Source organism: Sinocyclocheilus grahami, unplaced genomic scaffold (assembly GCF_001515645.1).
Source record: "Sinocyclocheilus grahami isolate Dianchi unplaced genomic scaffold, SAMN03320097.WGS_v1.1 scaffold346.1, whole genome shotgun sequence".
NCBI classification, from domain to species: domain Eukaryota; kingdom Metazoa; phylum Chordata; class Actinopteri; order Cypriniformes; family Cyprinidae; genus Sinocyclocheilus; species Sinocyclocheilus grahami.
Window position 1 is genome coordinate 89539 of NW_015505525.1, and position 13129 is coordinate 102667.

The 13129-nt window shown below is 39.1% G+C and overlaps 1 protein-coding gene across 1 annotated transcript; it reads right to left on the bottom strand.

Moving 5' to 3' along the window:
• Positions 1-325: 325 nt before the first annotated feature.
• LOC107548325 (zona pellucida sperm-binding protein 3-like) lies at positions 326-2260 on the bottom strand. Its single transcript, XM_016228961.1, has 8 exons — positions 1651-2260; positions 1446-1567; positions 1269-1372; positions 1023-1200; positions 834-951; positions 673-758; positions 516-604; positions 326-444 (listed from the first exon to the last, which is right to left on the bottom strand). The coding sequence occupies exons 1-8, from the start codon at positions 2209-2211 to the stop codon at positions 377-379; spliced, it is 1326 nt and encodes a 441-aa protein (XP_016084447.1). The 5' UTR covers positions 2212-2260; the 3' UTR covers positions 326-376.
• Between the last annotated feature and the right edge of the window lie 10869 nt (positions 2261-13129).

The following is a 13129-nucleotide window of genomic DNA, read 5'->3' on the forward strand; positions in this document are numbered from 1 at the left end:
AGGGCCTTGCATTTGATGGCAAACAGTAAAGACATAAGCATGCATGTTTAGATGAAACATTACGCAGCGGTGAAGACACTTAATGGAAAACCAGTTGCCATCATACACTGATGCAGTGCTCACTTTTCATTGCATTCCAGATAGGTCCTTATCCAGTACGCAACAAAGGATGTGGTTGCCACTTAAGGCACCATTTACAAGAGGTCAACAGCATTAGACATTTATCCCCCAAATTGCTAGGTTATGGGAATTATAGGTGGGTAGGTTACAGGGAGTTAGTGGTTCACACTGGAGAACAGGATACAGACTTGGACCTCAAAACCCATTAAGACTAAATTCTTTTATTTAATTTACAGAAGTCACATGGCATTTCCAGTTATTTTCGGCCATAGCCATGTTCCTTAACATTAATGGGTCCAACAGATGCTCTATCCCACCGCAGATCTGAGAAACAAACAAGCAGTGAGAAAAGCAGTGCAAGTAGAGGGAGCGCAATTATAAAAATAGATCCAGACCTTTAAGAATCGGATCACTTCCACTTCTGGTACTACAGGTGGTGTCACAGCAGCCACACACCTGGTGAGAATCATCTGCGGACACCCACCTGACAAAACAAACCCTCAAGTTAAGCCAATCCCCAAGTCAACTATACTCATTTTATTAGAAACATACCCATTAGCAGAGAACGAACAAGCTTTCTGTTCAGGACTTATTGGAGTAGTTGCTGCAGCCACTTTCAAAATGCATGTGATGTAGACCTGCAAAAGACAGTTGTTGTTTTTTTTAGACCATGGTAGCATATTTTACAAAGTGTTGCACAGCTTGTCACATACCAGTCCATTGTCTGCTTGATGGAACCTGAATGCCTCCAGCTGAAACTGCAGCTTATCACCTTGACTTCGGGGCATAAAGCGAGACCTGGAGCCTGTGAGCTTGGCATCAACCAGGCACCTGGGAAAGGAACCCAGTTAGACCTCTTGCAGTACTTGCAGAGAGTGGGATTCATGAGGTGCACCACTTACCCATTGTTCTCGATAAAGGAGTATCTGGGGACAGACGCAACATCAGGGACTGTTGTAGCCACACAGCTGTCCACAAATACACGGATGGGAACATGGCTGTATGACTGCACAGACGCCTCAAAGTTTATGATATCACCCAGGAAGTACTGGTTTGAAGGTCTCTCGAATCGCCAGTCATCTGCAAAGACGCCTTTTAGCACAAGTGCACAAGCACTGGTGTGTTATGAAACAGTTTGTAATACCAACCAGTCATGAGCCTGAGGGAGAAAACAAAGATCTCCTCTGCAACTTCAGAAGTGGCATATGGGATCCAAGTGGGCATTAAGGCATCGCTACTCACATTATGCTTTCTGCAGAGGAGTTAGATAGACAATCATTATATGGGAGTTTAGTACATCCAGTAACCTTGAATTCTGCCCTCACCTTGAATAGTGACACTCGATGCCAACCACCACACTGCTGCTCCTAACAATAGGAACACCATATGAAACCGCTTGTGGGGCATACACAAGTTTGAACATATAGACAAGCTCATCTTCAGTCACCTAAAAGGAACAGAAGCATGTTGGTTAGAGAAACCATTCACAACCATAAATGGTTATATGAAAGGAAAAAGGTGAATCCTCACCTTTAGTGTACTACCACATCCATGCAGTTCTGACTCAAAGATGAGCACTTGAGCAGAAGTGTCTCCTCCAGCTGCAGTACAGCCTCCCAGTGTAAAACCAGATGACCTCAGTGGCTTCCCATTCCCAAAGAAGTCTTGCATCACCTCCACATATACGGAGTTTTCAGCACACCGAGCCGCTACACTGTTGGCAGGGACAGGAAAGCGCAAATCAAATGGAACATCTGGCTGCTGTGGTTCTTCTGGTAGGCTTGGAAAACGCCATGTCAGTTTTTGCACTGGACCCATCAGCAGTTCTTTTGACTGAACACCCAAAAGATCTTGAGAAGGCTTTCCAAGGTCACTCCTGGCTGGCGTCTGGACAGGAAAAGGAGCAGAAAATCTTTGGTTGGCAAATACAGGATTACTGGGGTCAAATCTCTGGGGAACCTGAGGGATCCTGTTTTCAAACCGTTTAGGGACTGAGGACTGATTAGGTGTTGATCTTCTTTGCCATTGTGCTTCAGACAAGCAAACCGCAAGAATAAACACCAATCCAACACAAATGTGCCTCAGCCCCATAGTCAAAAGCCTTCAGATCCTTAAAGCTGATCCTTGATTGTTTCCTTTATGTATAGTAGTTAGATAAGCTTGGTTCCACCTCTCTAGCATCAAGCATAATCGTTGCCTGGACTTGTTAGCTTACTTACACATCATATCACAGGTGAAAATCATTGAGTCATCATCAATTAAAGGAAAATGTGAGTGTTTTGTGTTCTTAAATTACATTTATAAACAACTTTGATTAATATAATCATAGCGATTTAAGTCAAAACTTTAGACTCAACTTGCCTAAAGAAATATTACAAACTAATTCATTATTGTGCACTTTAATTCACATTATGAACACCTAATATAATATACTAAACATACTAAAATACAAAAAATGTCATTCTTCAAGCCATGTTATTCTCCCCACAGAAGTAAATAAGTTACAAACTATTAAAAATCAAATTATTGTTTCAATACAATTTTGCAGTGTGTTTCTAATTTTAATGAATCATTCATGTTGCATTCAGGAAAAAAAATTCAGTCACTGGATGCAATGATCATATGTATATACATAGCATCGCTATTCAAATGCTCAATGTTGGAACACACAGATATATTAGAAATTGTATGCTTAAGGCACATTATATAAAATCATACCATTACATATAAGAATATTTACCATACATTATAAAACAACTGACTTGTCATGAATTAAATTACATAGATTAACCATATTTACAATTCAAACGTTAACTAACCTACAGTACACTCAGCCTCCAAATGGTAGAATATATAATCAGGATTTAGTAACTGATAGCATTAACAAGAATGAACACAGATGTCTGACATTCAGTTACAGAGCAATTTGCACTATATATTGTTACTTAAGACTAGATTGCAAATGTATGTTGAGAAATGGGCTTCAGTGCGCTTTGTCATTGCCTGCAAAAAAATTAATGCATTGTGCACAAACCCTCAGTGCTGAAATAGTTCACTACTGCACTTTGTCAAAAAAAACACACACACACAAAAAACAGTAAATGGCCAGATGATTGTTTTAAACACTTTATTCTCAACTTCCACAGGACCACACAGCTATTCAGTTAAGTTTGGCCATAGCTATTTTCCTTAACACTGATAGGCCCAACAGAGGCTCTCTCCCAACATAGATCTGAAGAACAAAGACATTGTGAGAAAGCATCTTACATAATAATAATAATAATAATTGGGGTCTTAGTTTATACCTGTAAGAAGCTGATCACCTCCACTTCAGTTGCCTGTAGCACAAAACGAGATGAACAAACTCTGAGTTGCAGAGTAAGTTTTTAGTTGACAAAACCCAGTAAAGCCAACCTGATTTAGATCAGGATCAGCGGGCTCACAAAGCTCGATATAAACGTTCTCTGAAAACTCAGAGTTTGAACCAGAGCGTGCACCTGAAAGCATGACAGGTGCAGCAAACAACCAATCACAAGGAACATGGAGAGCATCAGCAAAGCGTCAGTTTGATTCATTTCTTGTGAGAGTCAGTGCAATGTCAGTGCAATTCACCTTTCTGCTGAAGATTAAGAGATGTCGTTATTAAAAATGTAATACATTTAAATGCATTAACAAGGCAGGAATAAACACTTCTGCTGCAGCAAAAGTTTGGCAGCAGAAAGAAAATATGATGATGAAAAGGAATCAACTGAATTTAATTATTTATAGGATATATAGTTTCACACAGAGCTCAAAAGGAAAACATAAGTTTAGTCAGTTTAAAAGTTGGATATATTAAAGCTTATCTAATATAAACTTATCGAATATATTATATGAATTATAGACAATTACAGTCAATATAATATGAATATAATATAAAGTAGCTGCAAAAGTCTGGCAATTTTGTCTCAAAAATTATTTTACTGTAAACTGCTTTAATTTGGAGCGAGAGATACAAGGGAGTGGCTTCATTGCATCAGATATGTCACTTTGCTCACAGCTGATTGGTCCAGTTTGGGTTTGCAGTCCCTAACCCAGAATAAAACCTGCTCCGGAGCAGGGTAGCTGTGTAGCATAAGTTACCATGGTGACGAAACCCGCTCAAAACCAACCCATCTTCCTGAGCCCGAAAACTCAGAGTTTGCTTAAAGGGGTCATACGATGTTGCTAAAAAGAACATTATTTGGTGTATTTGGTGTAATTAAATGTTTATGCGGTTTAAGGTTAAAAAAACACATTATTTTCCACATACTGTACATTATTGTTTCTCCTCTATGCCCCGCCTTTCTGAAACGCGTCGATTTTTACAAAGCTCATCGGTTTGAAAAGCTAGGTTTGCTCTGATTGGCCAGCTATCCAGTGTGTTGTTATTGGCCGAATACCTCAAGTGTGTGATGGAAATGTTATGCCCCTTCCCATATTGTGATGCCGTGTCCGGCCGGAGTGATGAGACAAAAACATTAAAACCCATTATAAACGAGGCATTTGTTGCATCCAGTGGGGACATAATTACGGATTATAATGACTTATACTGTCTTTTTTTCGCGTTGCATTGCGCCGCGTAAACATAAAACCATGTTAATTTGTAATCGGAGAAATGACAAACAACAAGCGCTACTCTACACTGCTCAAAACTCACGTTTGAATCATCTGTGGCAAATCCTTAAAGGGGGCATAACACACACAGTTTCACCCAATCTCATGTTAATCTTGAGTACCTATAGAGTAGTACTGCATCCTTCATATCTCCAAAAAGTATTTAGTTTTATCATATTTATAAAAGAAATTTACAGCTTTACGATTCTCTCCGGAAAAAGCCGAGCTCCTAGAGGCACGCCGTGGGTGGAGCTAAAGAGTGACGAGCACTTGAGCGCCGAATGCCAACAAAACAGACATTTGATGCGGTTTCACTTACCGTCTGCAGTTCTGAATCATGACCGAAATCTTTTATCGTTGGGACCGCTCCATCTTTCAGTATCAAACGATGTGCAAATCCAGCATCGAACTGGGCCTAGTTTATAAAACGTTCGTTCACAAACACACTTGTAAAACTCTGTTGCTGCCCCGGAAAAACAAACTGTATCCGGGATGTGTGCAGTTCTGTTTATTAACCACTAGAGCGCCAAAAGTTACATAGTGCTGCTTTAACAGTGTAAACAACTCTGAATGCATGACACAGCATTGTACCCCCCCTTTAAAATGAAAACGTACTTACAGTCTGTGAGTCAGAACAGCCTGCATTGTAGTCTACTCTTCCAGGATCAGGAAACAGTCCTCCATAAAATGCTTTGTCTACGGTGAAAGCCGATCCGGCGATCCACAGCGCGAAGTTGATGTATTTCCTCAGCGACCAGCACAGATCAGCTCCAGGCATGACGAAGCGAATATCGTCCTCTTTTGGAAGGTCAAACAAAGTAGTTTCGCTTTCACAACGAAACATACAGAACACAAACACACTTCACGACATGGCGGCAATAACAATACTACAGTGAGAATAAAAGTTACGCCGTCTTTCTTTGCGTGAACATTTGGGAGGCATTATGCAAATCTTCCCACATCGTGACGTAGATATGTGGGGGCGTGTTAGAATGAGCTGTTTTAGGTAGGCGTGGTTGATTCTTAACTTTTATAAAGAATATCTCTTTGGATTTGAGACTTTAGTCTTTGCAACTTTAGATCTTTTTTATGCACCAAGAGCTTGTAACACTCCAAAGAGAAAGGAAAAATTGAAATCGCATCATATGACCCCTTTAACCTAAACGTGAACTTACCTGGGTAAAAACCCAAACCTGCTTCGTTATACAGGCCACTGATGCTACAGGTTGTGTCGCAGCAGCCACACACCTTGTCAGATTCATCTGCAGAAACCCACCTGCCAAACAAACAATACTTACTTGCACAGCCTCATTTACGCCAAAATCTTGAGTCTTGGTTACATACTCATTAGCAGAGAACGAACAAGCTTTCTGCTCAGGACTTGTTGGGGTGGATTCTGCAGCCACCTTCACAATGCATGTGATGTAGACCTGTAAAGACAGTAGTTAGCACACTATGGCAGCATATCCAGTGGCGTAACTTTGTTTTTAAAAGTGGGTGGGACAGGAGTGAGTGTGTGTGTCAAGGCAGTCACCACAACTGGTGAATTTAAAGGTATGTGGATACCTAACAATCCTGAATTTAGTCCTTACCTTGGATAGTAACACTCAATACTAACCACTGCACCACTGCTCCTGATAATAGGACCACCATATGAAGCCTCTTGTGGAGTGTAGCTAATGGAGAACGTATAGACAAGCTCATTTTCAGTCACCTAAAGGGTTATCAGTGTAAGTGTTGCTCACAGAAACCTACACACACACGCACACACATAAAACAACCACAACATCACTATTAGTGTGCTGTCACATGCATGCAGTTCTGACTCAAAGATAAGCACTTGAGCAGAAGGATCCTCTCCGGTTGCGGTACAGCCTCCCAGTGTAAAAACAGAGGGCATTAGTAGTTGTCCAGTGCCAAAGAAGTCTTTCAACACTTTCACATATATTGAATTCTCCCTGCATTGAGCCGCTACACTGTTGGCAGGGACAGGATAGCGTAACTCAAAAGGAACATCTGGCTGCTGTGGTTCTTCTGGTAGGCTTGGAAAACTCCACGTCAGTTTTGCCACTGGACCCAGCAACAGCTCTTTTGACTGAACACCCAAAAGATCTTGAGAAGACTTTCCATAGTCACTCCTGATGGGCATTTGCACTGCAAACCTTTGCTAGTACAGAACTGTTACGGTCATATTTTGAAGAACTTTGAGACATCCTGGTTTCAGGCTGCAGTGAACCTTGTGCTGGTTGCTTCAGATAAACCAACAACAAACACCAATAACATCCCAAATACTGCTTGCCTCAACTCCATTGGCATTTTTTGAAACACAAACATATTGAATTTTTTTCCCCCTTCTTTTTAAAAAGGATTTATTTTGCAGTCTCTCTCATCTTGGACGTAACCCAGCTGGGTGTGTCCAATAAAGGAAATATACTGCTGGGGAGGCTCCAGGAACAGTTTGAAAACCTCTTATACACAAGCAGCCCATTGTATTTTCTTTGTATTCATTTTTATTCATTACATTTAAAAATGTTACCCCAAATACTTTATTGGAAGTTTCATTTACTTTTATTTATTGGTTTGAAAAAATATACTCATATTTTTATACATTATATATCAGGGGTGTCAAACTGGGGGCCGCAGCTCTGCAGAGTTTAGTTCCAACCCTGCTCCAACACACAAACCATGTAGTTTTCAAATAAGCCTGAAGGACTTAAATTAGCTGGATCAGGGGCCTCATGTATAAAACTTTCCGTAGATTTCATCCTAAAAGTGTATGTAGGCACAAAAGCTAGATTTGGCGTACGCACAAAAGTTTTCAGATTTATAAAACCATGCGTATGCCAGAACCGGCGCAAAAATCCTTTTATAAATCCCTATCAGCGGAAGATTGTGCCTACATGCATCTCCTCCCCAAAATCACCATATATGGAGCTTACAACGCCTAGATTTACTATGCATAACCTCATTTGCATATAATTTCCATCAGGGGCTTCATGCACTCATGATTTTAGAGGGGGCACGTGTGTGTGTGTGTGGGAGGGGGGGGATAGCACTGTATAACTGATATAGGATTATGTTTTATTTTTATTTTTTTTCCTTTTTATTCGAAATATTTCCACACGTGTTAACTATATTAGGAAATATCTTGATTCTCAAATATGTGTAGCCTAAGTAAACGCGTTTTGCACCTTTATAGATTGTTATTTAATCAATAAATGGTGATGGGCAAAGTAGACTAATAGTGTAATCTATTAAATAAAACCCTGACTTTTTACTTAAGTGCCAGATATGGGTGTCATGCCATAACATATTTTTAATATGACTGAATTTGCATTTAATGTGAATTTTAATAACAATATTGTAAATTACTTATTATAACACTTTCATTTTACAGAGAGTAAAGAACATTTACATGACCAAAGAACATTTTCATTCAGTCTAGCCAGAGTTCAGGCATTCTCAAAAACTCCCATTATAATCACTGAAGCTCTTTACACTGTGAAATGAATATCTTACTTACATTCGTACGCACATCTACACTCTGTTGTTTCTGATGAGAGAATTCGCCAGATAATTCAGTCAGTGAGCAAGTGAACAAAACACCGTGATTCAGCGATGACTCCTCTGAACGTCTCTGATTGGCCATTGCATTCATAAACTCAACAGAATCGTGTGTGATTGGTTATGATGCAGCGCTATACAGACGCGTCTCTCTGGCTAAAGCCAGCCAGCGAACGCAGATTTGGATTTAGCAGCTGATGCTGTGCCACACTGAACGATCTAACGTTTATGTGCAGTCGCTTATGGACTTGGAGAAAGTCCCCACCCTCTTTCATCTCTGCACTGTTTGCTTTAGGTCATACTATAACCAATAAAACGGAGGGTGTTTCAGGTCTGAATATATTAGCCTACTGCACAACCAAGGCTGCACGATGTTTATTTCGCGAACATTCAGAACATTATGAAAATAGCATTGTGATTGAAGGATAGAATCTGAAGCAAACGATAAGATTTGCACGTTTCTTTTTTATAATATTTTGTTAGTGACGCCGCGTCAGACAATTATGTAGACTTATTTGCTCACACCGTATTTCTAATTCAACTATAGCCTATTTAAATATCCTAAAACATTGAATTTGTTTAAAACAATTATATACTGGCCTAGATTTACTATGCATAACCTCATTTGCATATAATTTCCATCAGGGGCTTCATGCACTCATGATTTTAGAGGGGGCACGTGTGTGTGTGTGTGGGAGGGGGGGGATAGCACTGTATAACTGATATAGGATTATGTTTTATTTTTATTTTTTTTCCTTTTTATTCGAAATATTTCCACACGTGTTAACTATATTAGGAAATATCTTGATTCTCAAATATGTGTAGCCTAAGTAAACGCGTTTTGCACCTTTATAGATTGTTATTTAATCAATAAATGGTGATGGGCAAAGTAGACTAATAGTGTAATCTATTAAATAAAACCCTGACTTTTTACTTAAGTGCCAGATATGGGTGTCATGCCATAACATATTTTTAATATGACTGAATTTGCATTTAATGTGAATTTTAATAACAATATTGTAAATTACTTATTATAACACTTTCATTTTACAGAGAGTAAAGAACATTTACATGACCAAAGAACATTTTCATTCAGTCTAGCCAGAGTTCAGGCATTCTCAAAAACTCCCATTATAATCACTGAAGCTCTTTACACTGTGAAATGAATATCTTACTTACATTCGTACGCACATCTACACTCTGTTGTTTCTGATGAGAGAATTCGCCAGATAATTCAGTCAGTGAGCAAGTGAACAAAACACCGTGATTCAGCGATGACTCCTCTGAATGTCTCTGATTGGCCATTGCATTCATAAACTCAACAGAATCGTGTGTGATTGGTTATGATGCAGCGCTATACAGACGCGTCTCTCTGGCTAAAGCCAGCCAGCGAACGCAGATTTGGATTTAGCAGCTGATGCTGTGCCACACTGAACGATCTAACGTTTATGTGCAGTCGCTTATGGACTTGGAGAAAGTCCCCACCCTCTTTCATCTCTGCACTGTTTGCTTTAGGTCATACTATAACCAATAAAACGGAGGGTGTTTCAGGTCTGAATATATTAGCCTACTGCACAACCAAGGCTGCACGATGTTTATTTCGCGAACATTCAGAACATTATGAAAATAGCATTGTGATTGAAGGATAGAATCTGAAGCAAACGATAAGATTTGCACGTTTCTTTTTTATAATATTTTGTTAGTGACGCCGCGTCAGACAATTATGTAGACTTATTTGCTCACACCGTATTTCTAATTCAACTATAGCCTATTTAAATATCCTAAAACATTGAATTTGTTTAAAACAATTATATACTGCTTTGGCTAGTGGAAAAGAAAGAGATTCTCTGAGAAGTATTTTATACAATTTTCTTTTTACATTAATTTTGATATATATATTCGAAAACAAGACAAGGACAGTGAATGACTTTTAGCAATGTATTGTACCGTACAAATTGCCTTTTAGTCCGCATGTCCTATTTTCCTCATGTCTTGTGCCTTTGACGGTGTTGAACATGGTGTCACGTGGATGGGAATATGCATGGATATTATATACAAATGAGGTTATGTGTAACCCCTCTCTCCCGGGTCCTCACCACCATACCTCGTTCTCGTTCCGAGTGGGTCTCGACCCGGGTCTCCGGCATGGGAGGCGGACGCACTAACAAGGAGGCTAAAGACTGCAGCCTCAGGGGAGTGAGGTTTACCTGCACAGCACCTACTCCCTGGCCTCCTTTACATATGCATAGTAAAACTAGGCGTTGTAAGCTCCGTATATGGTGTTCTCTTTCAAACAATCGCTCGGTATCTCATTATGGGAAACGCCCCAGGCATGATAGACTATGGAAGCACCAATTAATAATTAATTCATGCATTTAGCAGACACTTTTCTCCAAAGCAACTTACAGGGCACTCAAGCTATACATTTTTTACTGATATGTGTGTTCTCTGGGAACACCACGTCTGTCCAAAGGACGGACCAATCACAGCTCATGACAAGGAGCCCACGGCATGATAGACTATGGAAGCACCAATTACACCACGTCTGTCCGAAGGACGGACAAATCACAGCTCATGACAACACTGATAACAAAAATTCTGCTTGATTTACTTAAAAATATGATGATTTTTTTTGCACAATTTTATTACGTATAGATCAAACATGACCAGTCTTTGTACAAACTACTTAATTTTTCTGTCTGTTGAAAGAAAATTTGCACATAAAGTACACTTAATTTTAGTATTTTTGATTGAATTCAACTTAATTTTTAAATTTCCCTATTACAAATTTCAAGTGGGATCTACTTTGTTTTTCCAAATTTGTTAGTGTATTTTAAAGTTACATGTACTCAAATTTTCTAATTAGCAAGTATTTCTACTGAAACTATAAATGCAATTAGTTTTTTTTCTTTTTTACAACTATTTACTATTTCACCACTGGTACTTTTCAATGGAATGCCAGTAGAATATATACTCATAAAATATGGAAATCTAGTTATTACATCACATAAAGCTGACATTTTTGCCATTTGATAGTAAAAACGGCACAGAATATTTTCAATAAAATTGTGTTTTTCAGTCCTTAACAGTAACATACTCTAAGACTTTAAAACAAGAAGCACACAAACATGATCCCAATGTGGAAAGGAAGCAGATCTTCTTATAAAGCAAATTTTTATTTCTATTGAAATAAATTCACATTGTGCAAAATATTTTCCATGAGTCATGTTTCTCACTTCTTAACAGTCATATTTCCTTCAAATGCACCTTGAACATTAACAGACTCACAAACATGGTCCAAATTCAGTTTCTTTGGATAGCTTAGCTCCAAGGCATAAACAAGGCCCATTAGGTAGGAGCAAGCATTTGGGGATAGCAAAAAGGACCTCTGCTCCCTCGATGGCTATTTCAGTTTGCTTCTCGAGACCTCCATCCCTGGCTTTGCTGACCACAAAGATGAAGTACAAATGAAGTGAGGTCCTCTTGGATGGCTGCAGCACTGTTGTCACCATAAACCTGTTAAATATACCAGAGATAATTAAACCTACTTTTTTTGCTAATATGAAGAAGGTATATAGCTCTTTGCTCTCCCTCTGAACAGAAATCTGGGCGGGATTACATGGTTGCTGTGGTAGTTTTGATCTATATGTACAATTTGTTCTCAAAAGTCACTCGAAGAATGTGCTGTGTGTTGTCCGAATCTGGGTGGGATTACATGGTTGCTGTGGTAGTTTTGAGTGGTGTTGTGATTTAAGCCAAGAAACATGTGTACTCATCAGAAATACATTTGTGAACCTTAATTGTTTTACACTGATTTGCTTGCATTTATAAACAATAACTATCTTGTGTGAATTGAAAAATATTTCTGTCATGACAACTCTCGGAGGGATTGGCATGGTAATGTACATTACAATGTTAATGTATTTGGTCTTGGCGGATTAGATTTGCTACGCTACTGCTGCGGCAGAGCAAGTCCTGAGACTTGCTACTGCCAATACATCCACACATGCTGCTGTGAGTATGTAAGAAATACTGCTGCTGCACATATAACATACATGAAATACCCCCATAGCATACATGAATCACCTCGTAGCATGATCTTCTTATAAAGCAAAATTTTATTTCTATTGAAATAAATTCACATTGTGCAAAATATTTTCCATGAGTCACGTTTCTCACTTCTTAACAGTCATATTTCCTTCAAATGCACCTTGAACATTAACAGACTCACAAACATGGTCCAAATTCAGTTTCTTTGGATAGCTTAGCTCCAAGGCATAAACAAGGCCCATTAGGTAGGAGCAAGCATTTGGGGATAGCAAAAAGGACCTCTGCTCCCTCGATGGCTATTTCAGTTTGCTTCTCGAGACCTCCATCCCTGGCTTTGCTGACCACAAAGATGAAGTACAAATGAAGTGAGGTCCTCTTGGATGGCTGCAGCACTGTTGTCACCATAAACCTGTTAAATATACCAGAGATAATTAAACCTACTTTTTTTGCTAATATGAAGAAGGTATATAGCTCTTTGCTCTCCCTCTGAACAGAAATCTGGGCGGGATTACATGGTTGCTGTGGTAGTTTTGATCTATATGTACAATTTGTTCTCAAAAGTCACTCGAAGAATGTGCTGTGTGTTGTCCGAATCTGGATGGGATTACGTGGTTGCTGTGGTAGTTTTGAGTGGTGTTGTGATTTAAGCCAAGAAACATGTGTACTCATCAGAAATACATTTGTGAACCTTAATTTTTTACACGGATTTGCCTACATTTATAAACAATAACTATCTTGTGTGAATTGAAAAATATTTCTG

What these genes read in the sequence shown, in the direction of transcription:
- LOC107548325 (XM_016228961.1), bottom strand. Translation starts at nt 2,211, where the DNA reads ATGGGGCTGAGGCACATTTGTGTTGGATTGGTGTTTATTCTTGCGGTT. An exon ending in GATGTGGTAGTACACTAAAG is followed by an intron (nt 1,568 to 1,650) that starts GTGAGGATTCAC and finishes TGTTCCTTTTAG; the next exon opens with GTGACTGAAGATGAGCTTGT. An exon ending in CTCCCTCAGGCTCATGACTG is followed by an intron (nt 1,201 to 1,268) that starts GTTGGTATTACA and finishes GCGTCTTTGCAG; the next exon opens with ATGACTGGCGATTCGAGAGA.